The sequence below is a fragment of the Oncorhynchus gorbuscha genome, linkage group LG25 (genome assembly GCF_021184085.1).
Source record: "Oncorhynchus gorbuscha isolate QuinsamMale2020 ecotype Even-year linkage group LG25, OgorEven_v1.0, whole genome shotgun sequence".
NCBI lineage: Eukaryota > Metazoa > Chordata > Actinopteri > Salmoniformes > Salmonidae > Oncorhynchus > Oncorhynchus gorbuscha.
Genome location: NC_060197.1, coordinates 40638608 through 40664663, shown reverse-complemented (window position 1 = coordinate 40664663; position 26056 = coordinate 40638608). Strand labels below are relative to the sequence as shown.

Sequence of the window (26056 nt, the reverse complement as noted above, 5' to 3'; positions counted from 1 at the left end):
ATACGGTAAAGTGAGAGCTAATACGGTAAAGAGAGAACGAATACGGTAAAGTGAGAGCTAATACGGTAAAGAGAGAACTAATACGGTAAAGAGAGAATTAATACGATGCCTTCGGGAGCAGTAAGGCAGATTAAGGCCAGTTGCCGTTTTCTGGGCCTTTTCAAATATGTAATCCTGTTCTGTCAACTCTGGCCGTCAGTTTCAATATGTGAACCTGCAATGCTTCAGGTTTAGGAGTACAGGAAGGGAGAATGGTAATAAAAAACTGAAATGGCTGTAAAGAAAGAATGATTGCTTTTGTAGTTTGACTCGATTCCATAAAACCTGTCATTCCCTCAGACCCAGGATATTCACCTCTCTCTGTTTCTCTGTTTCTCTTCAGATCCAGTGACTATGGCACCACCTACACAAAGCTCAACCTGATGCCTGGTACAACCATCGTGGTCTCTAACTTCTATATCTGCCCCACCAACAAGAAAAAGGTAGGAGGTGGTTTAACACTCGGGTGCTTTGGGAAAGCTTGGTGACAGAGACTTTATGAAACACAAAGTTTAGGAGAAAGTGAGGGCACTCACTCTTAAAGATTACGTCAGGATGATTTGATTGAACCTGCTTCTCATTTCCCTGTTCCGCCGCCGTGGCAGCTCGACCAATCAGCTGATGTTATCCCCTGGGCCTGGGGCTTTAATCAATAAGAGATTGAGAAGATTAGACAAAGTGAATCGTCCATACCCTCCATTCCACTAATTCCCAAATTCAGCTGGGACTCACTGACTCATCCTCCAGGGTCATGCTCACGCAAATACACACGTTTTCACAATGATTGGGGGCGAGACATCGGTAGCGGTTAATTGCCTGGGAATACAGTCATCATAATTTCCTTGAGCGAGAGAGAGAGAGAGAGCGAGAGACTGTCTGAGAGTCTGACTGAGAGACAGAGAGCTGAGTGGACAGGGGGAGATTAATGTCTCTGGGGTCCTGACTGTGAGTGTCTGTCTTCTGACAGACTGGTAATAGGAAGTATGGCTCAGCTTGGTATTCAAACACACCCCAGAGTTAGCATGAGGGGATTCCTCTTAGTGAAAGACCAACCACTGCTGTCTGTAGTGTAGCATTGTCTGTGTGTGTGTGTGTGTGTGTGTGTGTGTGTGTGTGTGTGTGTGTGTGTGTGTGTGTGTGTGTGTGTGTGTGTGTGTGTGTGTGTGTGTGTGTGTGCGTGTGCATCTGAAAGTGCTTGAGTATGTTGCAAAGATGTACACTTCTGTTCAAAAGTTTGGAGTCACTTGTCCTTCTTTTTCAAAGAAAAGCACTTCTTTTGGCCATTAAAATAACATAAAATTGATCAGAAATACAGTGCAGACATTGTTAATGTTGTAAATTACTATTGTAGCTGGGAACGGCAGATTTTTTATGGAATATCTACATAGGCGTACAGAGTCCCATTATCAGCAACTATCACTCCTGTGTTCCAATGGCACGTTGTGTTAGCTAATCCAAGTTTATCATTTTAAAAGGCTAATTGATCATTGGAAAAGCCTTTTGCAATTATGTTAGCACCTCTGAAAACTGTTGTTCTGATTAAAGTTAAAACTGGCCTTCATTAGACTAGTTGAGTATCTGGAGCCTCATCATTTGTGGGTTTGATTACAGGCTCAAAATGGCTAGAAACAAAGACCTTTCTTCTGAAACTCATCAGTTTATTCTTGTTCTGAGAAATGAAGGCTATTCTGTGCGAGAAATTGCCAAGAAACTGAAGATCTCGTTCAACACTGTGTACTACTCCCTTCACAGAACAGCGCAAACTGTCTCTAACCAGAACAGAAAGAGGAGTGGCCCCGGTGCACAACTGAGCAAGAGGACAAGTACATTAGAGTGTCTAGTTTGAGAAGCAGAGAAGCAGACGCCTCACAAGTCCTGAACTGGCAGCTTCATTAAATTGTACCCGCAAAACACCAGTATCAACGTCAACAGTGAAGAGGTGACTCTGGGATGCTGGCCTTCAAGGCAGAATTCCTCTTTCCAGTGTCTGTGTTCTTTTGCCCATCTTAATCTTTTCTTTTTATTGGCCAGTCTGAGACATGTCTTTTTCTTTGCAACTCTGCCTAGATGGCCAGCATCCCGGAGTCGCCTCTTCACTGTTGACAATGAGGCTGGTGTTTTTTGCGGGTACTATTTAATGAACCTCTTAGCGCACGGATCCCGCTATCTGGATCAAAATCGGTGAAGCTGGAGCGCGCCAAATTCAAATGACAAAATTGTAATATTAAACATTGAACATACATCGTTTTAAATCTTAACTTCTTGTTAATCCAACCGCGTTGTCAGATTTCAAAAAGGCTTTGCGGCAAAAGCATTCCATGCGATTATCTGAGGACAGTGCCCCACATCAAAATACTTTTTCAGACCAGCACAGGCGTCACAAAATCCCAAATAGCGAGAACATAAATCACTTACCTTTGAAGATCTTCCTCTGTTTGCAATCCCAAGGGTCCCAGCTACACAATGAATGGTTGTTTTGTTCGATAAAGTCCTAATTTATATCCAAAAAAGTATATTTAGTTGGCGCCTTTGATTTCAGTAATGCACTCGTTCAACATGCATACAAACAAATCCAAAAAGTTACCAGTAAAGTTCGTCCAAACAAATCAAACGATGTTTGTAACTCGAATATCTAAATAAACAATTACATTTAAGACGGAGAATAGTATCAATAGTATATAGTATAGTAATATATATATATATATCAATAGGGAAGATAAAGAGAAGAGCACACCTCATTCACGCACCAACAACACACCTTGGTAAAACTACAACTACTCATTCGTTTTTTCAAAAAACAGGCCTGAAACCCTTTCTAAAGACTGTTGACATCTAGTGGAAGCCCTAGAAACTGCAATCTGGGAGCTATTTATTTGTATATCCCATAGACTAGCATTGAAATGGCCTGTGACCTCAAAAGTTTTTAACAGTTTTAGAAACTTTAGAGTGTTTTCTATCCAATGCTACCAATTATATGCATATCCTAGCTTCTGGATATGCATATAGTTTACTTTGGGCACGTCATTCATCCAAACTTCCGAACACTGCCCCCTAGCCCTAAGAGGTTATTAATGAAGCTGCCAGTTGAGGACTTGTTAAACAACCTTTTCAACACACAAATCCTCTAAATAGCCTCTAAATAGACTTGCAGATGTAACATTAGTCTGTAGTTGATACTGTGAAGCTTGGTGTCAGTAGAGAAGGATACCATGGACATTGTAGACTGCCTCTAGATGTGTATTTGGGTCAGACCTGGGTTCAAATGTATTTACAATCCTTCAAATAAGCATTTTCTTGAACCTGCCTTGAGTGCCAGTTGGGTGGGGTTTTGCACTTTTGGGACCATCCTCCCAGCTTGGTTTTGCCTGTTAAATCAAGCAAAGTACTTGAAAGAAAACACATACTATTTGATTCCAGGTCAGATTTGGGTTCCCCTCAGGCTAGGTTGAAATGAACAGTATCCGTCAATTCTGTGGAGGTAGACAGGTTTAGTTAACATCGGCTGGATGACAGGTCATTGATCCAGTACGGGAAGCTTCTTTTAGGTGGTGTGGTGGACGTGTGACTGGCCCAGCCTTGCGTGAATGATAAACCTCTATCCTCAGAGAACTGACAGAGAAGATGAGAGAGTTTTACTGCCTGAAGATAACCTTGTAGAGGGAGACCTCTATTCACACACTGAGGTGTGGGTGTGGGTGAGAGAGAGAGAGAGAGAGAGGGGAGAGAGACAGAGATGGAGGGTGAGAGAGATAGAGAGATGAGAGAGAGTGAGAGAGTGAGGGGGGTGAGAATGAGGGAGGGGGTGAGAGAGTGAGGGAGGGAGGGGGTGAGAGAGTGAGGGAGGGAGGGAGGGAGGGAGGGAGGGGGTGAGAGTGAGGGAGGGGGGGGCTGAGAGGAAGTGAAAGGAAGAAGTGTCAGAGACAGAAAGATACAGAACAGAGAAATTGAGACTGGCCTTGAGAGGAAACAGCCTCCTTTCATTTGGACAGACAGTATCATATAGTTTTCTATGATGGACAGTCAAATAGCAGGCTGATTATGCCTGGCCAGATTGCTGTCTGACTCTCTCTATTGTAATTCCTCGACTCGATAGAAAACTTTAATGGAAGGAAGACCATTTTTTTAAATTGGTTAATTTTCCTCTAAAATACATTTTCCTCCTTTGTCCAGCATTATCTCACGGTAGAGGAGCCGCGCAGGCAATTATGAAGAAAATTATGGTGGAATCTGTTCAAAAGCAGTGAAAGGAGACGCATTTTAATGGCATTTGACCTTCTAGGCAGATAGAGGAAATTAACTGAGAGAGTGTTTGGAGTTTCTTCCCCCTATTTGCCCAGTGCTGTGGAGAGTAACTAGCTTATTTCAGATTTAATTCGTTTCTACTGCCAAAACCCTTGTTGAAATATATACTAATCCAGAACTTCTTGGCTATACATTTACTTGGAAGGGAATCCCTTTTGAGCATAGCCTATATCGTTGTGGCAGATATGTAGTTATGGGCCTTAAAAATATGCCTATATTTGTTATATCGTTTTTTAAACGAGAAAATGTGAGGCTCTACAACCGTGAAGCGGTTGATGACCGTTGACATGAATATAGAACATAGTTTTACCCTGCTCAACAAGGGGGAGGAGCCTATCTGAAGGCTGTAAACTGCACCCGCTAAACCCATGAGGTGACCCAAAGGAGACCCAACCAATCCCTTGTTTCTGTTCCCTCTCCACTCCCCTTCCATTCCTATGAAGTCACAGCTGTGGCCTATGGACATAGAGAATCAGCAATGCTTTCATCTCAGGCCTACAGTCACTGGTCTGGGACCTGCTCTGGGAGAGATAAAGAGGCAGGGGAGCCTGTATGGGCCTGTATGTCAAACAGAGAACAGTTGGTTCTTCATGACTGCTCCATCCTATGTTATAGTGTAGAACTAGAATTATCTTGATCATTTTACTACTAGCCTATCCCAAGAGCTGGAATCCCCAATCCAGAGGCTCTGGAATGATTCTGGAATGATTCTGGAATGATTCTGGAATGATTCTGGAAACCTAATATACCCAGGTCTTAATGCTAGATTTTCTTCCGTATAAGAATGAGTAGCACTACCAAATACTGTAAGATACCACATCTACAACTCCATAGACCTGATTGCTAGCTACAGTAGCTGACGCTCAATGAATTCAGATGAGGATACAGTGTGAGACCCATGATAAGGTTTGTCCTGTCCATGGTGGGACCTAAAGGCCTGGTAATGTATTGATCTATTTAACTTGTATCTGAGGTAGGCGACTGTGTGTGTGTGGGTGTGTGTGTGTGTGCATGTGTGCGTGTGTGCGTGTGTGCGTGTGTGTGTGTGTGTGTGTGTGTGTGTGTGTGTGTGTGTGTGTGTGTGTGTGTGTGTGTGTGTGTGTGTGTGTGTGTGTGTGTGTGTGTGTGTGTGTGTGTGTGTGTGTGTGTGTGTGTGTGTGTGTGTGTGCGTGCGTGCGTGCGTGCGTGTGTGTGTGTCCCGCGGTGTGTTGAGGACTCTGTAATCAACACTGTGCCACACATAGTCCCATGACAGGGATAAATGGATTGACCTGAACCAGATTCTCTCACAGATCAATACAGGGGAATATACCATTGGCTCATAGACGGGGGATAGGCTCACAGTGCTATCTGGTGGTAGGGAGGGAGAGAATGCTGATTATTGCAGTTACATTATTATGCCATTGCGTGCCTTACTACAATGAGTGATCCATTTAGCTCAAGTTGTGTTCGACCAAATGTTATATGATCAAGTGCTGTTTGATTGATTCCTTCCGTTGTGCGTCTATGAAAAGCTGCTGTGGCCGTTTGTTACATTGATTAGGTTTGAAAATAACACACAGTCCTTTTGGCACCAGTTGTCCAATATAAGACTTAGCTTCTAAAAATAAACAGAGTTATTTGATCCATTCAGTCAGTTGTGTGTCTATGAAAAGCTGTTGTGGATGTTAGCTACATTTATTAAGTTTGACATAACACACTCATTTTGGCCCAGTTCTCCAATATTAGCCTTAGCTTCTAAGAATAACCATCGGCCAATCGCTTTATAACAATCCCAAGCAGATTAAAGCGAGTGGCCAAATTGAAACATAGACTTTCAATTTTGGAGAGCTGGTTGCCTTGACTGTAGCGGGCTGACAGGCCTTTAACCCCAGCTTAAACAGACTGGTAATTATATTAAAACAAGCACTTTGAAATCTCTAATGGGATGTAGATGGCTTTGTTATGATACTATACTGAACAAACATATAAACGCAACATGTAATATGTTGGTCCCTGGGTTTCATGAGCTGAAATAAAAGATCCCAGGAATGTTCCATTCGTACAAAAAGCTTATCTCTCTCAAATGTTGTGCAAAAATGTGTTTACATCCCTGTTAGTGAGTATTTCTCCTTTGCCAAGATAATCCATCCACCTGACAGGTGTAGTATATCAAGAAGCTGATTAAACAGCAGGATCCTTACATAGGTGCACCTTGTGCTGGGGACAATAAAAAGCCACTCTAAAATGTGCAGTTTTGTCACACAACACAATACCACAGAAGTCTCATATTTTGAGAGAGCGTGGAATTGGCACGCTGACTGCAGGAATGTCCACCAGAGCTGTTGCCAGAGAACTGAATGTTAATTTCTCTCTCTACCAACATCGATTTAGAGAATTTGGCAGTACGACCAACTGGCCTCATAACTGCAGACAACTTGTATGGTGTGTGGGTGAGCGGTTTGCTGATGTCAACATTGTGAACAGAGTGCCGCATGGTGGCGGTGGGTTATGGTATGGACAGGCATGAACAACATACACAATTGCATATTATCGATGGCAATTTGAATGCACAGAGATACCATGACGAGATCCTGAGGCCCGTTGTCCTGCTAATCATCTGCAGCCATCACCTCATGTTTCAGCATGATAATGCACAGCCCCATGTCGCAAGGATCTGTACACAATTGGTAGCTGAAAATGGCCCAGTTCTTCCATGGCCTGCATACTCACCAGACATGTCACCTGTTGAGCATCTTTTGGATGCTCTGGATCGATGTGTACGACAGCGTGTTCCAGTTCTCCTTTGAAACTAGAGGCTAGAGACTGAAGCAGGGATCATCAACTAGGTCCTCTCCCCTTCTCCTCCTCTCCCCCTGCTCTCCCCCTCTCCCCCTCTCCTCCTGCTCTCCTCATCCTCTCCTCCTACTCTCCTCATCCTCTCCCACTCCTCCCCTCTCCCCCCCTCTCCCCCTTTCCCCTCCTCTCCTCCTGCTCTCCTCCTGCTCTCCTAATCCTCTCCTCATCCTCTCCTCCTGCTCTCCTCCTGCTCTCCTAATCCTCTCATCATCCTCTCCCCCTGCTCTCCTCCTCTCTACATCCTCTCCCCCTCCTCTCTACATCCTCTCCCCCTCCTCTCCACATCCTCTCCTCCTGCTCTCCTCATCCTCTCCCCCTCTCCTTCTCCTCTCCTCATCCTCTCCCCCTCTCCTCATCCTCTCCTCATCCTCTCCTCCCCCTCTCCTCATCCTCTCCCTCTCTCCTCATCCTCTCCTTATCCTCTCCCCGTCTCCTCATCCTCTCCCCCTGCTCTCCCTCTCTCCTCATCCTCTCCTCATCCTGTCCCCCTGCTCTTCCCCTCTCCTCATCCTCTCCTCATCCTCTCCTCATCCTCTCCCCCTCTCCTCATCCTCTCCTCATCCTCTCCCCCTGCTCTTCCCCTCTTCTCCTCTCTCCCTCCTCTCCTCCCCTCCATTTCTCCTCCTGCCTTCTCTCCCTGTGTGACAAATGCCACCCTTCTGATCTATAGGGTCTTCCATCCTGCACTAACACTGCCATAAATATTAACATCACAATAGAGACTATTTTTATGATGCTCTCTTCATCTCCCTCCTCCTTCCCTCCTCCTCTCCTCTCCCTCCTCTTCCTTGCTAACTGCTGCAGTGAGACCCTGAGCCAGACACCATAAATTGATTGATCGTGACTGGGAGGAAGTGGAGGAGAATGGTGTGTGTGTGTGTGGGTGTGTGTGTGTGTGTGTGTGTGTGTGTGTGTGTGTGTGTGTGTGTGTGTGTGTGTGTGTGTGTGTGTGTGTGTGTGTGTGTGTGTGTGTGTGTGTGTGTGTGTGTGTGTGTGTGTGTGTGTGTGTGTGTGTGTGTGTGTGTGTGTGTGTGTGTGTGTGTGTGTGTGTGTGTGTGTGTGTGTGTGTGTGTGTGTGGATAAGTAGGGAGATGGCAGTTCAGTAAGGTGACCCTAAAGCCCCTAGTTGCTGATCCGATACGGGGGGAGAAAGAGGCATGAGGGGGGAGACTGTCCTGTTGTGTAGCTGAGACAGCAAATACTCTAAAAGGGGAAAGAGGGAGGGGATAGAATACTAAATAACTAAACAATAAACAGAAACAGTAAGTGCTTTAGCTACAGTGATTTCATGCAGACTCCATTGCACAGTATCCTGCAGTAATGCTATATATTCCTATATCTCTCCAGTCTACTGTGTTACAATGGCTGTGCTGTAACATTGTTGCTATGAGGGATGGATGGGAAATCCTCAGCTTGTTGTGTTTCCAGGCAGACAGATAGGCAGACAGATAGGCAGACAAGCAGGCGGACAGGCAGACAGGCAGGCAGACAAATAATGACGGCGAATGAATAGATCGATAGAGATTCTCCCCCAAAGCCAGTCCTACTGCCTCATCCACTACCCCCCTCCCCCACCCCTCCCCTCCTCAGCACAGCTCAGTTCAGTGAGGCAGCCAGCGGCCAGCCTGAGGATAATTATGTGATCTATACACACTCAAAACTTTCTCTCTCTCTCTCTCTCTCTCTCTCTCTCTCTCTCTCTCTCTCTCTCTCTCTCTCTCTCTCTCTCTCTCTCTCTCTCTCTCTCTCTCTCCCTCTCTCTCTCTCTCTCTCCCCCTCTCTCTCTCTCTCTCCCCTCTCTCTCTCTTTCTCTCTCTCTCTTTCTGCCCCTCTCTATTTCTCTCTCTCTCTCTCTCTCTCTCTCTCTCTCTCTCTCTCTCTCTCTCTCTCGCTCTCTTTTTCTCTGTGCCTCGATCCCCCTCTCTGTCTTCATCTCTCGATTTTTCACTTATCTTTTCCTAATTCTATGGCTTGGGATTTGAGAGAAAAGGGAGAGTGGAGAGATTGAAAAAATGAGGGTAAGAAAGGAGAAGTGATGAAAACCCAAGATCTCAAACTAGAAAATGTATATTTTGGGGGATTTTCTTGCATTGCAGCGAGGCTGGAGTTAGAGCCTAGAGCCTAGACACTAGAGAATAGAGGCTGGAGTTAGAGAATAGAGCCCAGACACTAGAGAAGAGAGGCTGGAGTTAGAGAATAGAGCCCAGACACTAGAGAATAGAGGCTGGAGTTAGAGAATAGAGCCCAGACACAAGAGAATAGAGGCTGGAGTTAGAGAATAGAGCCCAGACACTAGAGAATAGAGGCTGGAGTTAGAGAATAGAGCCCAGACACTAGATAATAGAGCCTAGACACTAGAGAATAGAGAATAGAGGCTGGAGTTAGAGAATAGAGCCTAGAGACTAGAGTATAGAGGCTGGAGGATAGAGAATAGAGCCTAGAGCCTCCCTAGAGAATAGAGCCTAGACACTAGAGTATAGAGCCTGGAGGATAGAGAATAGAGACTAGAGTCTAGAAACTAGATGCTAGAGTCTGGAGAATAGAAGCTACAGACTAGAGAATAGAGCCTATAACCTAGAGGCTAGAGCCTAAAGCCTAGAGGCTAGACACTACAGACTACAGACTAGAGACTAAAGACTAAAGACTAGATGCTAGAGGCTAGAGCCTAGAGCCTCCCTACAGAATAGAGCCTAGACACTAGAGTATAGAGACTGGAGGATAGAGAATAGAGGCTAGAGTCTAGACACTAGAGAATAGAGTCTGGAGAATAGAGTCTGGAGAATAGAGGCTAGTGCCTAGAGGATAGAGGCTTGAGCCTAGACAGAGAACAGTCTAGAAACTAGATGCTAGAGTCTGGAGAATAGAGGCTACAGTCTAGAGAATAGTGCCTATAACCTAGAGCCTAACGGCTATAGGCTAGACATTACAGACTAGAGACTAAAGACTAAAGACTAGATGCTAGAGACTAGAGCCTAGAGCCTACATTCTAGAGCCTAGATTCTACAGACTAGAGCTAGGATGCTAGAGTTTAGTGCCTATAGCCTAGAGCCTAGAGACAACATTCTAGAGCCTAGATTCTAGGCCAGAGCTAGGAGGCTAGAGTTTAGAGCCTAGGGGCTAGAGACTAGACACTACAGACTAGAGACTAAAGCCTAGATGCTAGAGCAGATAATTGGGGGAACCGGAACATAGTAATTCCAAGTAGACTGAAAATGTGTATACTGTAAATTGACCTCAAGAAGCCTAAACATTTCAAAACTTGCTACATTTGTTTACAATCACGTGTCTCTCTTATGTATGCGAACAGATGTCCTAAATTAAAATCACTTAGAGCTGATTTCCTGGTGTTTTTACCATGTTTTTTGTCCAACAATGAACATTTTACAAAAACACCTGGGTGGCCAAATAAAACCACCGTGGCCGCCAGTTGGGGAACCCTGGGCTAGAGGTTGGAGGCTAGAGGCTAGAAGCTAAGAGCTAGAGGCTAGAGACTAAAGGCTAGAGCCTAGAAGTTAAGTGCTAGTGGGTAGAAGCTAGAGGCTAGAGGCTAGAGCCTAGAAGCTAAGAGCTAGAGGGTAGACGCTAGAGGCTAGAAGCTAGATGCTAAAAGCTAGAGTCTACAGGCTAGAGGCTAAAAGCTAGAGGCTAGAAGTGTAAAGCTAGAGCCTAGAGGCTAAAAGCTACAGGCTAGAATATTGAAGCTAAAAGCTATAGGCTTGAAGCTAAAAACTAGAAGCTAGAGGCTAGAAGCTAAAGCCTAGAGCCCAGAGGCTTGCGGGTAGAGGCTAGAAGCTAGAGACTAGAACCTAGAGCATAGAGCAGGGATCATCAACTACATTCAGCCGCAGGACATTTTTTTTCTTGAGCGGATAATCTTGGGTCCGGAATATAACTACAAATAAGTTGTACAATACAGTAGACTGCAAATTGACTACAAGAAGCCTAAACAGATTTAATATTTGACTAAAGCATGATAATTTCAAACCTTGCTTACATTTGTGTACGATCACGTGTCTCTCTTATATGTGGGAATACTTGGGAGCAGATTTACAAAATTAAAATCACTTGGAGCGGATTTCCTGGTGCTTTTGCAGTCAATTAACATTTACAAAAAACACCTGGGGGGCCAAATAAAACCACCTGCAGGCCAAATCCTGCTCGTGGGCCACCTGTTGGGGAACCTTGGGTTAGAGGCTAGAGCCTAGAAGCTATATACTAGATACTAGAAGCTATACGCTAGAGGTTCAAAGCTAGAGCCTAGAAGCTAGTGGCTAAACGCTATTAAACTAGAGGCTAGAAGCTAAAAGCTAGAGTCTAGAATGTAGAGGCTAGAATCTAAAAGCTATAGGCTGGAAACCAGAAGGAAGAGGCTAGAAGCCAGAGACTAGAAGCTAGAGGCTAGAGGCTAAATGCTAGGGCCTAGAAACTAGAAGCTATAGGCTAAAAGCTAGAGGGTAGAAACTACAACCTATATGCTAGAAGCTAGAGGCTAGAAGATAAAAGCTAGAAGATAGAAGCTAGAAGTTAGAAAAACACCTAGGGGGGGCCAAATAAACTACCTGCATGCCAAATTCTGCCCAGCGGTCTGCCAGTTCGGGAACCTTGTGCTAGAGGCTAGAAGCCAGAGGCTAGGAGTCTATTAAAAAATGGGCAGTCAAAGAAACAGGGAGGCTCAGAGTCATACAAAGTCATACTGTACCACTATATGACTAGACTGCATCTTACGAGAGCCTAGCTTAGTCTAGAAAATTGGCAATTTTCCCCACAGAGTGACACCAGTGACACTTCATATTCCTGACAGCTTTCCTAAATGGTTTCAGGGGGAATATCATTGGTTGATGTCTCACTGCAGGGATAACAAAGTGCATTTAGGTTAGCCTGGTTTCCAAATAGAGGACTCTTGTTATTTTTCTGTCCCCATCACTGTCACTTAGCCATTCAAATTGCATGTGAGTGAGCGAGAGAGAGTGAGAGAGTGGGAGAGAGAGGGAGAAAGAGGCCCAATCCATAGTGATATTGTGATGGTATCTGTAGGCTGTGGTTAATTTCGGACACGTACTGTACTGTAGCATGGATTACCCAGAAGCCCTGAGGAGTGTCAGAAAATGGTGTGCATCAACAGCTGTCACTGTTCCATTATGGGGGAGTAGGGTACAGATAGGGCTGTGGCGGTCACGAAATGTAGTCAACCGATGATTGTCAAGCAAATAACTGTCAGTGTCACGGTACTTGACCATTACTGAACATAAACACATTGATCATCTCCTGGCTTCCGCACAACCTACAAGTGGGTCTAAAGAAACATTCTATTTCAGAGGAACAGCAAAGCATACTCTGAGTTGTTATCTTATGTTAGGTCCTGATCTGGCTATGCCAAGTGGCTGTGGGCTACACTAGTTCATTTAGCAGACAAGATTTGCTTATAATTCAGTGGCATTGTTTTATATTATAGTATGAAGAATACAATTGAACAAAGCTGAATAAAATATAAATATTTTCTCCAAATGATTTGAGAGAGTGAACACATGCAGCTATTCTATGTTGAGGGGTAAACAAAGACACTGGTCCTCCTATATGCTTCATTTAGAGTTATTCATGTGACTTTAGTTGTTCTACAAACATTGGGCTGTATGTTTAGATGTTTAATACATTGTCAGGCTGCATGATGAAACTCTAATGATCATTTGAAAAAGTCGCTTGAAAGGCATGAGCTCTGCTTTGTTTTTGTTTTTACGTAGGTTGTTCACACTTCATCAGTCTCTCATTCACAGTTCGACAAGCACTTGATAAATCCTCAAATTTCACTGCGGCATCCCCTTTGTGTGGCCGTAATGCACCCTAAAAAACATGTATTTTGGGGCTGCTGGCCGTTGTGCTCTTCTCCCTGAGTTGTGTGCGCTCTGTCACGTGATTGGGTCTTTCTCACAGGCTACAAGTGAAGACAGACACATCGTGGGAGCAACTGTGCAACTTATCCTATTCCGAAGTGTATATTGAAGATATAGGAGGACCTGTCCATATTTACTTTTTGTCAGCCAACAAGATGAGTAGGCCTAACAAACAACAAAAGCAGTAGCCTATGTTAATCTACTATGTGCGAGAAATTAATATTCCAGACAGAATCTGAGACCATTGGGGATATGATAAATCCCAAATGAATACAACCACTAGCATCAAATAAAACTTTTTTACGCAATGTGGCTGATGCAACAGATCAGAATGTTTAGCTTAAAATGTTGATATCCTATTAGGCTATTTCTTCACATAATAAATGTAGCAATGCGCACATGGTAGTAGGCTATAAGCTCTAATGTTCAATTAGCGAGAAAACACCAGTATCAAAAGTGACCACAAATGTGATTATGCATGTAATACTTTTATTATAAAGGTGCATTTTTGTGGTGAAAAATGATCTCCAAACTTGAAAGTCATATGCTGCTTATATATGCCATTTAGGCTCTACACCCCTTGTAAAAGCTCTACACCCCCAGTTCTCTGCTGCAAAATGACTGGAACGAATCGTAAAATCACTGAAGCTGGAGACTCATATCTCCCTCACTAACTTTAAGCATCGGCTGTTAGAGCAGCTCACAGATCACTGCATCTGTACATAGCCCATCTGTAAATAGCCCATCCAACTAACTCATCCCCATATTGTTATTTAAAAAATACAAAAATGTACTCCTTTGCACCCCAGTATCTATACTTGCACATTCATCTTCTGCACATCTATCACTCCAGTGTTTAATTTCTAAATTGTAATTACTTCGCCACTACGGCCTATTTATTACCTTACCTCCCTAATCACACCTCATTTGCACACACTGTATATAGATTTTTTTCCTATTGTGTTATTGACTGTATGTTTGTTTTACTCCATGTGTAACTCTGTGTTGTTGTATGTGTCGAACTGCTTTGCTTTATCTTGACCAGGTCGCAATTGTAAATGAGAACTTGTTCTCAACTAGCCTACCTGGTTAAATAAAGGTGTTCTCAACTAGCCTACCTGGTTAAATAAAGGTGTTCTCAACTAGCCTACCTGGTTAAATAAAGGTGTTCTCAACTAGCCTACCTGGTTAAATAAAGGTGTTCTCAACTAGCCTACCTGGTTAAATAAAGGTGTTCTCAACTAGCCTACCTGGTTAAATAAAGGTGTTCTCAACTAGCCTACCTGGTTAAATAAAAATAAAGGTGTTCTCAACTAGCCTACCTGGTTAAATAAAGGTGTTCTCAACTAGCCTACCTGGTTAAATAAAGGTGTTCTCAACTAGCCTACCTGGTTAAATAAAGGTGTTCTCAACTTGTCTACCTGGTTAAATAAAGGTGTTCTCAACTTGTCTACCTGGTTAAATAAAGGTGTTCTCAACTTGTCTACCTGGTTAAATAAAGGTGTTCTCAACTTGCCTACCTGGTTAAATAAAGGTGTTCTCAACTTGTCTACCTGGTTAAATAAAGGTGTTCTCAACTTGCCTACCTGGTTAAATAAAGGTGTTCTCAACTTGTCTACCTGGTTAAATAAAGGTGTTCTCAACTTGTCTACCTGGTTAAATAAAGGTGTTCTCAACTTGTCTACCTGGTTAAATAAAGGTGTTCTCAACTTGTCTACCTGGTTAAATAAAGGTGTTCTCAACTTGTCTACCTGGTTAAATAAAGGTGTTCTCAACTTGTCTACCTGGTTAAATAAAGGTGTTCTCAACTTGTCTACCTGGTTAAATAAAGGTGTTCTCAACTTGTCTACCTGGTTAAATAAAGGTGTTCTCAACTTGTCTACCTGGTTAAATAAAGGTGTTCTCAACTGGTCTACCTGGTTAAATAAAGGTGTTCTCAACTGGTCTACCTGGTTAAATAAAGGTGTTCTCAACTGGTCTACCTGGTTAAATAAAGGTGTTCTCAACTTGTCTACCTGGTTAAATAAAGGTGTTCTCAACTGGTCTACCTGGTTAAATAAAGGTGTTCTCAACTGGTCTACCTGGTTAAATAAAGGTGTTCTCAACTGGTCTACCTGGTTAAATAAAGGTGTTCTCAACTGGTCTACCTGGTTAAATAAAGGTGTTCTCAACTGGTCTACCTGGTTAAATAAAGGTGTTCTCAACTTGTCTACCTGGTTAAATAAAGGTGTTCTCAACTGGTCTACCTGGTTAAATAAAGGTGTTCTCAACTGGTCTACCTGGTTAAATAAAGGTGTTCTCAACTGGTCTACCTGGTTAAATAAAGGTGTTCTCAACTGGTCTACCTGGTTAAATAAAGGTGTTCTCAACTGGTCTACCTGGTTAAATAAAGGTGTTCTCAACTGGTCTACCTGGTTAAATAAAGGTGTTCTCAACTGGTCTACCTGGTTAAATAAAGGTGTTCTCAACTTGCCTACCTGGTTAAATAAAGGTGTTCTCAACTGGTCTACCTGGTTAAATAAAGGTGAAATAAATAAATACAAATAAAAAATCAGATTAATGTGCTTAATTATGCTTACTGTACTTACTATACTGTAGGACTATGGGCTCGGCTCCACGAGGTGCGCGACTCTTGATTTGAAAAAGTCGCAAAAAATATTGTCACCCATCAGACTATTTGTGATTTAATCTTGTTTTTATACATACTAAAGGACATATGTGTGAAATGAGTTTTGATTTAGAATGGACCATTATCATACACCTGTATCAAAACACGGGCAGCTGGAAAACAATGTGTTTATGCACTTAAATAACGAATGGAGGACACTTTTCCCCGTGGTTCATTTTCATGCCAGCCAGGTAGGCTAGTTGAGAACACCTTTATTTAACCAGGTAGGCAAGTTGAGAACACCTTTATTTAACCAGGTAGGCTAGTTGAGAACACCTTTATTTAACCAGGTAGGCAAGTTGAGAACAGGCCAGGTAGGCTAGTTGAGAACACCTTTATTTAACCAGGTAGGCTAGTTGAGAACACCTTTATTTAACCAGGTAGGCAAGTTGAGAACACCTTTATTTAACCAGGTAGGCAAGTTGAGAACACCTTTATTTAACCAGGTAGGCTAGTTGAGAACACCTTTATTTAACCAGGTAGGCTAGTTGAGAACACCTTTATTTAACCAGGTAGGCTAGTTGACAACAAGTTCTCATTTTATTTCACCTTTATTTAACCAGGTAGGCAAGTTGAGAACAAGTTCTCATTTTATTTCACCTTTATTTAACCAGGTAGGCTAGTTGAGAACAAGTTCTCATTTTATTTCACCTTTATTTAACCAGGTAGGCAAGTTGAGAACAAGTTCTCATTTTATTTCACCTTTATTTAACCAGGTAGGCAAGTTGAGAACAAGTTCTCATTTTATTTCACCTTTATTTAACCAGGTAGGCTAGTTGAGAACAAGTTCTCATTTTATTTCACCTTTATTTAACCAGGTAGGCTAGTTGAGAACAAGTTCTCATTTTATTTCACCTTTATTTAACCAGGTAGGCAAGTTGAGAACAAGTTCTCATTTTATTTCACCTTTATTTAACCAGGTAGGCTAGTTGACAACAAGTTCTCATTTTATTTCACCTTTATTTAACCAGGTAGGCTAGTTGACAACAAGTTCTCATTTTATTTCACCTTTATTTAACCAGGTATTTAACCAAGTTCTAATTTGCAACTGCGACCTGGCCAAGATAAAGCATAGCAGTGTGAACAGACAACACAGAGTTACACATGGAGTAAATAATTAACAAGTCAATAACACAGTAGAAAAAAGGGGAGTCTATATACATTGTGTGCAAAAGGCATGAGGAGGTAGGCGAATAATTACAATTTTGCAGATTAACACTGGAGTGATAAATTATCAGATGGTCATGTACAGGTAGAGATATTGGTGTGCAAAAGAGCAGAAAAGTAAATAAATAAAAACAGTATGGGGATGAGGTAGGTAAAAATGGGTGGGCTATTTACCGATAGACTATGTACAGCTGCAGCGATCGGTTAGCTGCTCAGATAGCAGATGTTTGAAAAGACAAGTAATGTGCTTAATATTAGGAAAGTTGAGAAATAAATATTGTAGGCCTAGCCTATAGAAAGCTGAGGCCATGACTCTGTTTTGCGTAGCCTATAGAAATGTGACGCAACATGAGCTCATGGGCTCTCATGAAGTGCTTGATTAGATTTTTGAATACATTTGCATTGATGTCAGAGTGATTGGAGGGACAATAGAGTGCTGAGTACCAGGCAGTTAGGAAGTTTGTTAGGCTACTAACTACCATCAACAGCATCAGAGCTTGGAGAAGCGTAATTACCTATGGTCACTGCAACAGCCCTAGGTACAAAGGCGGCAGTGAAGAGGGGGAAGAGGGAGGGGGGACAAAGGGACGCAGTGAATTTTTATGAATGTGCACACACTGTTCCTGGTAGTGCCACTGAGGGGGTCTGACAGAGGTGGAGAGTGTCAGACAGTGGGACAAACACTCTCCGGCCCTGAAGGAGCCTCCCTCAAAACTATCTCACTTCCTCCTTGAAGAGAGTTGGAGCTTTAAATGCTGCCAGAGATGTGACTGACATAACAGACAGGATCTGTCCTCATATCCTCTGTCGGACTGAGCCTCCTTCGACTGAGACAGTCTGTCTGCTACTCCCAAAGTCTAGAGTCTAGATCAGCTTCTTGACAGACAGGATCTGTCCTCATATCCTCTGTCGGACTGAGCCTCCTTCGACTGAGACAGTCTGTCTGCTACTCCCAAAGTCTAGAGTCTAGATCAGCTTCTTGACAGACAGGATCTGTCATCATATCCTCTGTCGGACTGAGCCTCCTTCGACTGAGACAGTCTGTCTGCTACTCCCAATGTCTAGAGTCTAGATCAGCTTCTTGACAGACAGGATCTGTCCTCATATCCTCTGTCGGACTGAGCCTCCTTCGACTGAGACAGTCTGTCTGCTACTCCCAAAGTCTAGAGTCTAGATCAGCTTCTTGACAGACAGGATCTGTCCTCATATCCTCTGTCGGACTGAGCCTCCTTCGACTGAGACAGTCTGTCTGCTACTCCCAAAGTCTAGAGTCTAGATCAGCTTCTTGACAGACGTGAACTAGAGACACCGGACGGTGAGGTTGTTTTTGTAGAGTTTTATAGTTCTGGAAGTTTCTGTTATCCTGTATTGTCATCTTACAAGCTGAACAACTTGTACCGGACGTGATGAAGGGATGTAAAAAGGAAATGGCGTGAGATTTGTCCTGTCTGAGACATGATGTTGTCATGCTTCAGCTAGACGGAGGGAGCTAACTGTGCAGCTCGGACGCTTGGACCCTCACCTGGTGTCCCATTCCGCAGACCACTTTGTGAGGTTAAAATAAATATGTTCATTTCTGCTCTCGTTTGGTAAACACCAGAGAGTGGTAGTGAGAGTGTTGGAGAGAAAGAGTGTGGATGTGTGCCTGTCTCTCTGCAGGCCTAATTGGAGCTGTGTGTTGATTCCCAATAAGGTAGATACTATACAGTCTCCGGTGTGTGTTGATTCTCAATAAGGTAGATACTATACAGTCTCCGGTGTGTGTTGATTCCCAATAAGGTAGACACTATACAGTCTCCGGTGTGTGTTGATTCCCAATAAGGTAGATACTATACAGTCTCCGGTGTGTGTTGATTCCCAATAAGGTAGACACTATACAGTCTCCGGTGTGTGTTGATTCCCAATAAGGTAGATACTATACAGTCTCCGGTGTGTGTTGATTCCCAATAAGGTAGATACTATACAGTCTCCGGTGTGTGTTGATTCTCAATAAGGTAGATACTATACAGTCTCCGGTGTGTGTTGATTCCCAATAAGGTAGACACTATACAGTCTCCGGTGTGTGTTGATTCCCAATAAGGTAGACACCAGAGTTTCCGTTAGCGTACAGCGTACAGCATACAGCGTACAGCGTACAGCGCACAGCGTACAGCAGACAGCATACTGTCATGCAGGTGAAAGAGGACCCAAAAGCGACTTAACAGAAACAGAGTTTATTTAAGTCCAAACAGGGAATAACAAAAATCCTCTAGTCTGTAGAGGGGAATAACTGGAGAAGCGGCCACAGACTGCAGGTCGCTTCGGGTAGGCGCAGGCCGTAGTTGACAGAGACACCTGCTCACACGCAGCATCTGATGAAGGCAAAAAAACACGACAGGACAGGGCGATACACAATCACAGCAAAAACACGACAGGACAGGGCGAAACGCAATCACAGCATGGTGAATACTAAACAAGGAACCGACAGGACAGGAACGGAACACAAAGGAATAAATAGGGACTCTAATCAGGGGAAAGGATCGGGAACAGGTGTGGGAAGACTAAATGATGATTAGGGGAATAGGAACAGCTGGGAGCAGGAACGGAACGATAGAGAGAAGAGAGAGCGAGAGAGTGAGAGGGGGAGGGGGAGAGAGAGGGATAGAAAGAGGGAAAGAACCCAATAAGACCAGCAGAGGGAAACGAACAGAATGGGGAGCACAGGGACAAGACATGATAATAAATGACAAACATGACAGTACCCCCACTCACCGAGCGCCTCCTGGCGCACTCGAGGAGGAATCCTGGCGGCAACGGAGGAAATCATCGATGAGTGAACGGTCCAGCACGTCCCGAGACGGAACCCAACTCCTCTCCTCAGGACCGTAACCCTCCCAATCCACTAAGTATTGGTGACCCCGTCCCCGAGAACGCATGTCCATGATCTTATGTACCTTGTAAATAGGTGCGCTCTCGACAAGGACGGGAGGGGGGAGGGAAGACGAACGGGGGTGCGAAGAAAGGGCTTAACACAGGAGACATGGAAGACAGGATGGACGCGACGAAGATGTCGCGGAAGAAGCAGTCGCACAGCGACAGGATTGACGACCTGGGAGACACGGAACGGACCAATGAACAAGTTCTCATTTTAGTCAACTTACGAGAAGCTGTCGTAAGAGGAAGGTTGCGAGTGGAAAGCCACACTCTCTGGCCGCAACAATACCTTGGACTCTTAATCCTGCGTTTATTGGCGGCTCTCACCGTCTGTGCCCTGTAACGGCAAAGTGCAGACCTCACCCTCCTCCAGGTGCGCTCACAACGTTGGACAAACGCTTGAGCGGAGGGAACGCTGGACTCGGCAAGCTGGGATGAGAACAGAGGAGGCTGGTAACCCAGACTACTCTGAAACGGAGATAACCCGGTAGCAGACGAAGGAAGCGAATTGTGAGCGTATTCTGCCCAGGGGAGCTGTTCTGCCCAAGACGCAGGGTTTCTGAAAGAAAGGCTGCGTAGTATGCGACCAATCGTCTGATTGGCCCTCTCTGCTTGACCGTTAGACTGGGGATGAAACCCGGAAGAGAGACTGACGGACGCACCAATCAAACGACAGAACTCCCTCCAAAACTGTGACGTGAATTGCGGGCCTCTGTCTGAAACGGCGTCTAACGGGAGGCCATGAATTCTGAATACATTCTCAATAATGATTTGTGCCGTCTCCTTAGCGGAAGGAAGTTTAGCGAGGGGAATGAAATGTGCCGCCTTAGAGAACCTATCGACAACCGTCAGAATCACAGTCTTCCCCGCAGACAAAGGCAGACCGGTAATGAAGTCTAAGGCAATGTGAGACCATGGTCGAGAAGGAATGGGGAGCGGTCTGAGACGACCGGCAGGAGGAGAGTTACCCGACTTAGTCTGCGCGCAGTCCGAACAAGCAGCCACGAAACGGCGCGTGTCACGCTCCTGAGTCGGCCACCAAAAGCGCTGGCGAATAGACGCAAGAGTGCCTCGAACACCGGGATGACCAGCTAACTTGGCAGAGTGAGCCCACTGAAGAACAGCCAGACGAGTGGAAACAGGAACGAAAAGGAGGTTACTAGGACAAGCGCGCGGCGACGCAGTGTGCGTGAGTGCTTGCTTAACCTGTCTTTCAATTCCCCAGACTGTTAACCCGACAACACGCCCATAAGGAAGAATCCCCTCGGGATCAGTAGAAGCCACAGAAGAACTAAACAGACGGGATAAGGCATCAGGCTTGGTGTTCTTGCTACCCGGACGGTAAGAAATCACAAACTCGAAACGAGCGAAAAACAACGCCCAACGAGCTTGACGGGCATTAAGTCGTTTGGCAGAACGGATGTACTCAAGGTTCTTATGGTCTGTCCAAACGACAAAAGGAACGGTCGCCCCCTCCAACCACTGTCGCCATTCGCCTAGGGCTAAGCGGATGGCGAGCAGTTCACGGTTACCCACATCATAGTTGCGCTCAGATGGCGACAGGCGATGAGAAAAATAAGCGCAAGGATGAACCTTATCGTCAGACTGGAAGCGCTGGGATAGAATGGCTCCCACGCCTACCTCTGAAGGTCAACCTCGACAATGAATTGTCTAGTGACGTCAGGAGTAACGAGGATAGGAGCGGACGTAAAACGTTCTTTTAGAAGATCAAAAGCTCCCTGGGCGGAACCGGACCACTTAAAACACGTCTTGACAGAAGTAAGAGCTGTGAGAGGGGCAGCAACTTGACCGAAATTACGAATGAAACGCCGATAGAAATTAGCGAAACCTAAAAAGCGCTGCAACTCGACACGTGACCTTGGAACGGGCCAATCACTGACAGCTTGGACCTTAGCGGAATCCATCTGAATGCCTTCAGCGGAAATAACGGAACCGAGAAAAGTAACGGAGGAGACATGAAAAGAGCACTTCTCAGCCTTTACGTAGAGACAATTCTCTAAAAGGCGCTGTAGAACACGTTCGAACGTGCTGAACATGAATCTCGAGTGACGGAGAAAAAATCAGGATATCGTCAAGATAGACAAAAACAAAAATGTTCAGCATGTCTCTCAGAACATCATTAACTAATGCCTGAAAAACAGCTGGCGCATTGGCGAGACCGAACGGCAGAACCCGGTACTCAAAATGCCCTAACGGAGTGTTAAACGCCGTTTTCCACTCGTCCCCCTCTCTGATGCGCACGAGATGGTAAGCGTTACGAAGGTCCAACTTAGTAAAGCACCTGGCTCCCTGCAGAATCTCGAAGGCTGATGACATAAGGGGAAGCGGATAACGATTCTTAACCGTTATGTCATTCAGCCCTCGATAATCCACGCAGGGGCGCAGAGTACCGTCCTTCTTCTTAACAAAAAGAACCCCGCCCCGGCCGGAGAAGAAGAAGGCACTATGGTACCGGCGTCAAGAGACACAGACAAATAATCCTCGAGAGCCTTACGTTCGGGAGCCGACAGAGAGTATAGTCTACCTCGAGGAGGAGTGGTCCCCGGAAGGAGATCAATACTACAATCATACGACCGGTGAGGAGGAAGGGAGTTGGCTCGGGACCGACTGAAGACCGTGCGCAGATCATGATATTCCTCCGGCACTCCTGTCAAATCGCCAGGTTCCTCCTGAGAAGTAGGGACAGAAGAAACGGGAGGGATGGCAGACATTAAACACTTCACATGACAAGAAACGTTCCAGGATAGGATAGAATTACTAGACCAATTAATAGAAGGATTATGACATACTAGCCAGGGATGACCCAAAACAACAGGTGTAAACGGTGAACGGAAAATCAAAAAAGAAATAGTCTCACTGTGGTTACCAGATACTGTGAGGGTTAAAGGTAGTGTCTCAAATCTGATACTGGGAAGATGACTACCATCTAAGGCGAACATGGGCGTAGGCTTCTCTAACTCTCTGAAAGGAATGTCATGTTTCCGAACCCATGCTTCGTCCATGAAACAACCCTCAGCCCCAGAGTCTATCAAGGCACTACATGTAGCACCCGAACCGGTCCAGCGTAGGTGGACCGACAAAGTAGTACAGGACTTTGATGGAGAGACTTGAGTAGTTGCGCTCACCTGTAGCCCTCCGCTTACAGATGAGCTCTGGCTTTTACTGGACATGAATTAACAAAATGTCCAGCAACTCCGCAATAGAGGCACAGGCGGTTGGTGATCCTCCGTTCCCTCTCCTTATTCGAGATGCGAATCCCTCCCAGCTGCATGGGCTCAGTCTCAAAGCCAGAGGAGGGAGATGGTTGCGATGCAGAGCAGGGAAACACCGTTGATGCGAGCTCTCTTCCACGAGCCCGGTGACGAAGATCTACCCGTCGTTCTATGCGGATGGCGAGAGCAATCAAAGAGTCCACATCTGAAGGAACCTCCCGGGAGAGAATCTCATCCTTAACCACTGCGTGGAGTCCCTCCAGAAAACGAGCGAGCAGCGCCGGCTCGTTCCACTCACTAGAGGCAGCAAGAGTGCGAAACTCAATAGAATAATCCGTTATGGACCGTTCACCTTGGCATAAGGAAGCCAGGGCCCTAGAAGCCTCCCCACCAAAAACTGAACGGTCAAAAACCCGAATCATCTCCTCTTTAAAGTTCTGGAATTTGTTAGAGCAATCAGCCCTTGCCTCCCAGATAGCTGTGCCCCATTCTCGAGCCCGGCCAGTAAGGAGTGAAATGACGTAAGCAACCCGAGCTCTCTCTCTAGAGTATGTGTTGGGTTGGAGAGAGAACACAATCTCACACTGCGTGAGAAAGGAGCGGCACTCAGTGGGCTGCCCGGAGTAGCAAGGTGGGTTATTAACCCTAGGTTCTGGAGGCTCGGCAGGCCAGGAAGTAACAGGTGGCACGAGACGTAGACTCTGGAACTGTCCAGAGAGGTCGGAAACCTGAGCGGCCAGGTTCTCCACGGCATGGCGAGCAGCAGACAATTCCTGCTCGTGTCTGCCGAGCATGGCTCCTTGGATCTCGACGGCAGTGTAACGAGCGTCTGAAGTCGCTGGGTCCATTCCTTGGTCGGTTCCTTCTGTCATGCAGGTGAAAGAGGACCCAAAAGCGACTTAACAGAAACAGAGTTTATTTAAGTCCAAACAGGGAATAACAAAAATCCTCTAGTCTGTAGAGGGGAATAACTGGAGAAGCGGCCACAGACTGCAGGTCGCTGGGTAGGCGCAGGCCGTAGTTGACAGAGACACCTGCTCACACGCAGCATCTGATGAAGGCAAAAAAACACGACAGGACAGGGCGATACACAATCACAGCAAAAACACGACAGGACAGGGCGAAACGCAATCACAGCATGGTGAATACTAAACAAGGAACCGACGGGACAGGAACGGAACACAAAGGAATAAATAGGGACTCTAATCAGGGGAAAGGATCGGGAACAGGTGTGGGAAGACTAAATGATGATTAGGGGAATAGGAACAGCTGGGAGCAGGAACGGAACGATAGAGAGAAGAGAGAGCGAGAGAGTGAGAGGGGGAGGGGGAGAGAGAGGGATAGAAAGAGGGAAAGAACCCAATAAGACCAGCAGAGGGAAACGAACAGAATGGGGAGCACAGGGACAAGACATGATAATAAATGACAAACATGACACATACAGCATACAGCGTACAGCATACAGCATACAGCGTACAGCGTACAGCGTACAGCATACAGCAGACAGCATACAGCGTACAGCATACAGCATACAGCGTACAGCATACAGCATACAGCGTACAGCGTACAGAGCCTTTGAGCTGTAACTATCAGACATACTGCTGCTACAGTTTCTCAAACAGAGAATGCAATGGATGGCTTCCTCAGTGTCTCACACAACACTTTGCAATGAGCTGGAGGCGGTGTGAAAACATAAACTTAATTGTTTGAAACCGGAAGATTTGAATACATATTATGAGGTATGTCTTACCTTGCGTCAAAGTAGCCTAGCCCAAAATGTTCCCGTGGAGTTAATTATTTAATATCAACTTTATATAATTGTCCAGTAGCCAACGGATGTTCACACATAGCCTACTGCCTTGTTCGCATTGCTGTGCTTTTTAACGTGAATAAATAATATTGTAGTTTCTCAACATTTTAAGCTGAACTTTCTGATCTGTTCCATCAGACTCATTGTTTTTTTAATGTAGACTATAGGCCTGTATGAATTTGGGATCTATCGTCTGTTTGTAATAGGCTATTTTCTTCTCGACAAGCTGACCAATAGAAACGGTCAATTTTTCTACTATGGGGGATAATAGATTGACACAGGCTCGTGATTTTGCTGTTCCTTATGTGTCTTGTTGGCTGAAGAAAAGTAAATATGGACAGGTATTCTAACACCTTCAAAATGCACTTCAGAATTTTATAAGATGGACCATCCTGAACTTGCATGTTCTGTTAATAATATGAATTACCATAATCTACATGTGATTTCTGTCATTCTGAACACCGTAATCAGGTTACACTCCCAATGCATATGGCTTTTGTAAATTTCTCAAATGTCCGGTCAATTAAAATGCTGCCGGGCCAATGTCCAGAAACCCTGGTAGACGTTAAACAGTCTCTGGTGTGTGTCGATCCTCAATACGGTAAACTTTAAACAGTCTCTGGTGTGTGTCGATCCTCAATACGGTAGACGTTAAACAGTCTCTGGTGTGTATGTTGATTCCTAGTCCACATGCCTCTCTGCTCTTGTGTGTGTGTGTGTGTGTGTGTGTGTGTGTGTGTGTGTGTGTGTGTGTGTGTGTGTGTGTGTGTGTGTGTGTGTGTGTGTGTGTGTGTGTGTGTGTGTGTGTGTGTGTGTGTGTGTGTGTGTGTGTGTGTGTGTGTACGGCGAAGTCTTGAAATGATCCATCTACCACGTGACACAAACCTTTTACTAGGGATAATTGGGTCCACACACACACACACGCACGCACGCACGCACGCACGCACGCACGCACACACACACACACACACACACACACACACACACACACACACACACACACACACACACACACACACACACACACACACACACACACACACACACACACACACACACACACACACAGCGAGGGTCCACATAGTTCTGTGGTGTGGGGTGGTAATTCCTGTTTCCCTGGAGACAGAGTGTGTGTCAGAGGAATGCTAACAGAGTTGATCTGGGACCTTTTCTGTCAATCTCATACTCAGGTTCAGTG

The 26056-nt window shown here is 44.9% G+C and overlaps 1 protein-coding gene across 1 annotated transcript in view; it reads left to right on the top strand.

Annotated features, from left to right (window-relative positions):
- sorcs2 (sortilin-related VPS10 domain containing receptor 2) overlaps positions 1 to 26056 on the top strand; it is a 606252-nt gene that overhangs the window by 252894 nt on the left and 327302 nt on the right. Inside the window, exon 3 of the mRNA XM_046329541.1 lies at positions 383 to 482. Coding sequence (XP_046185497.1) covers positions 383 to 482 — 100 coding nt within the window. The remainder of the gene's footprint in view (positions 1 to 382; positions 483 to 26056) is intronic.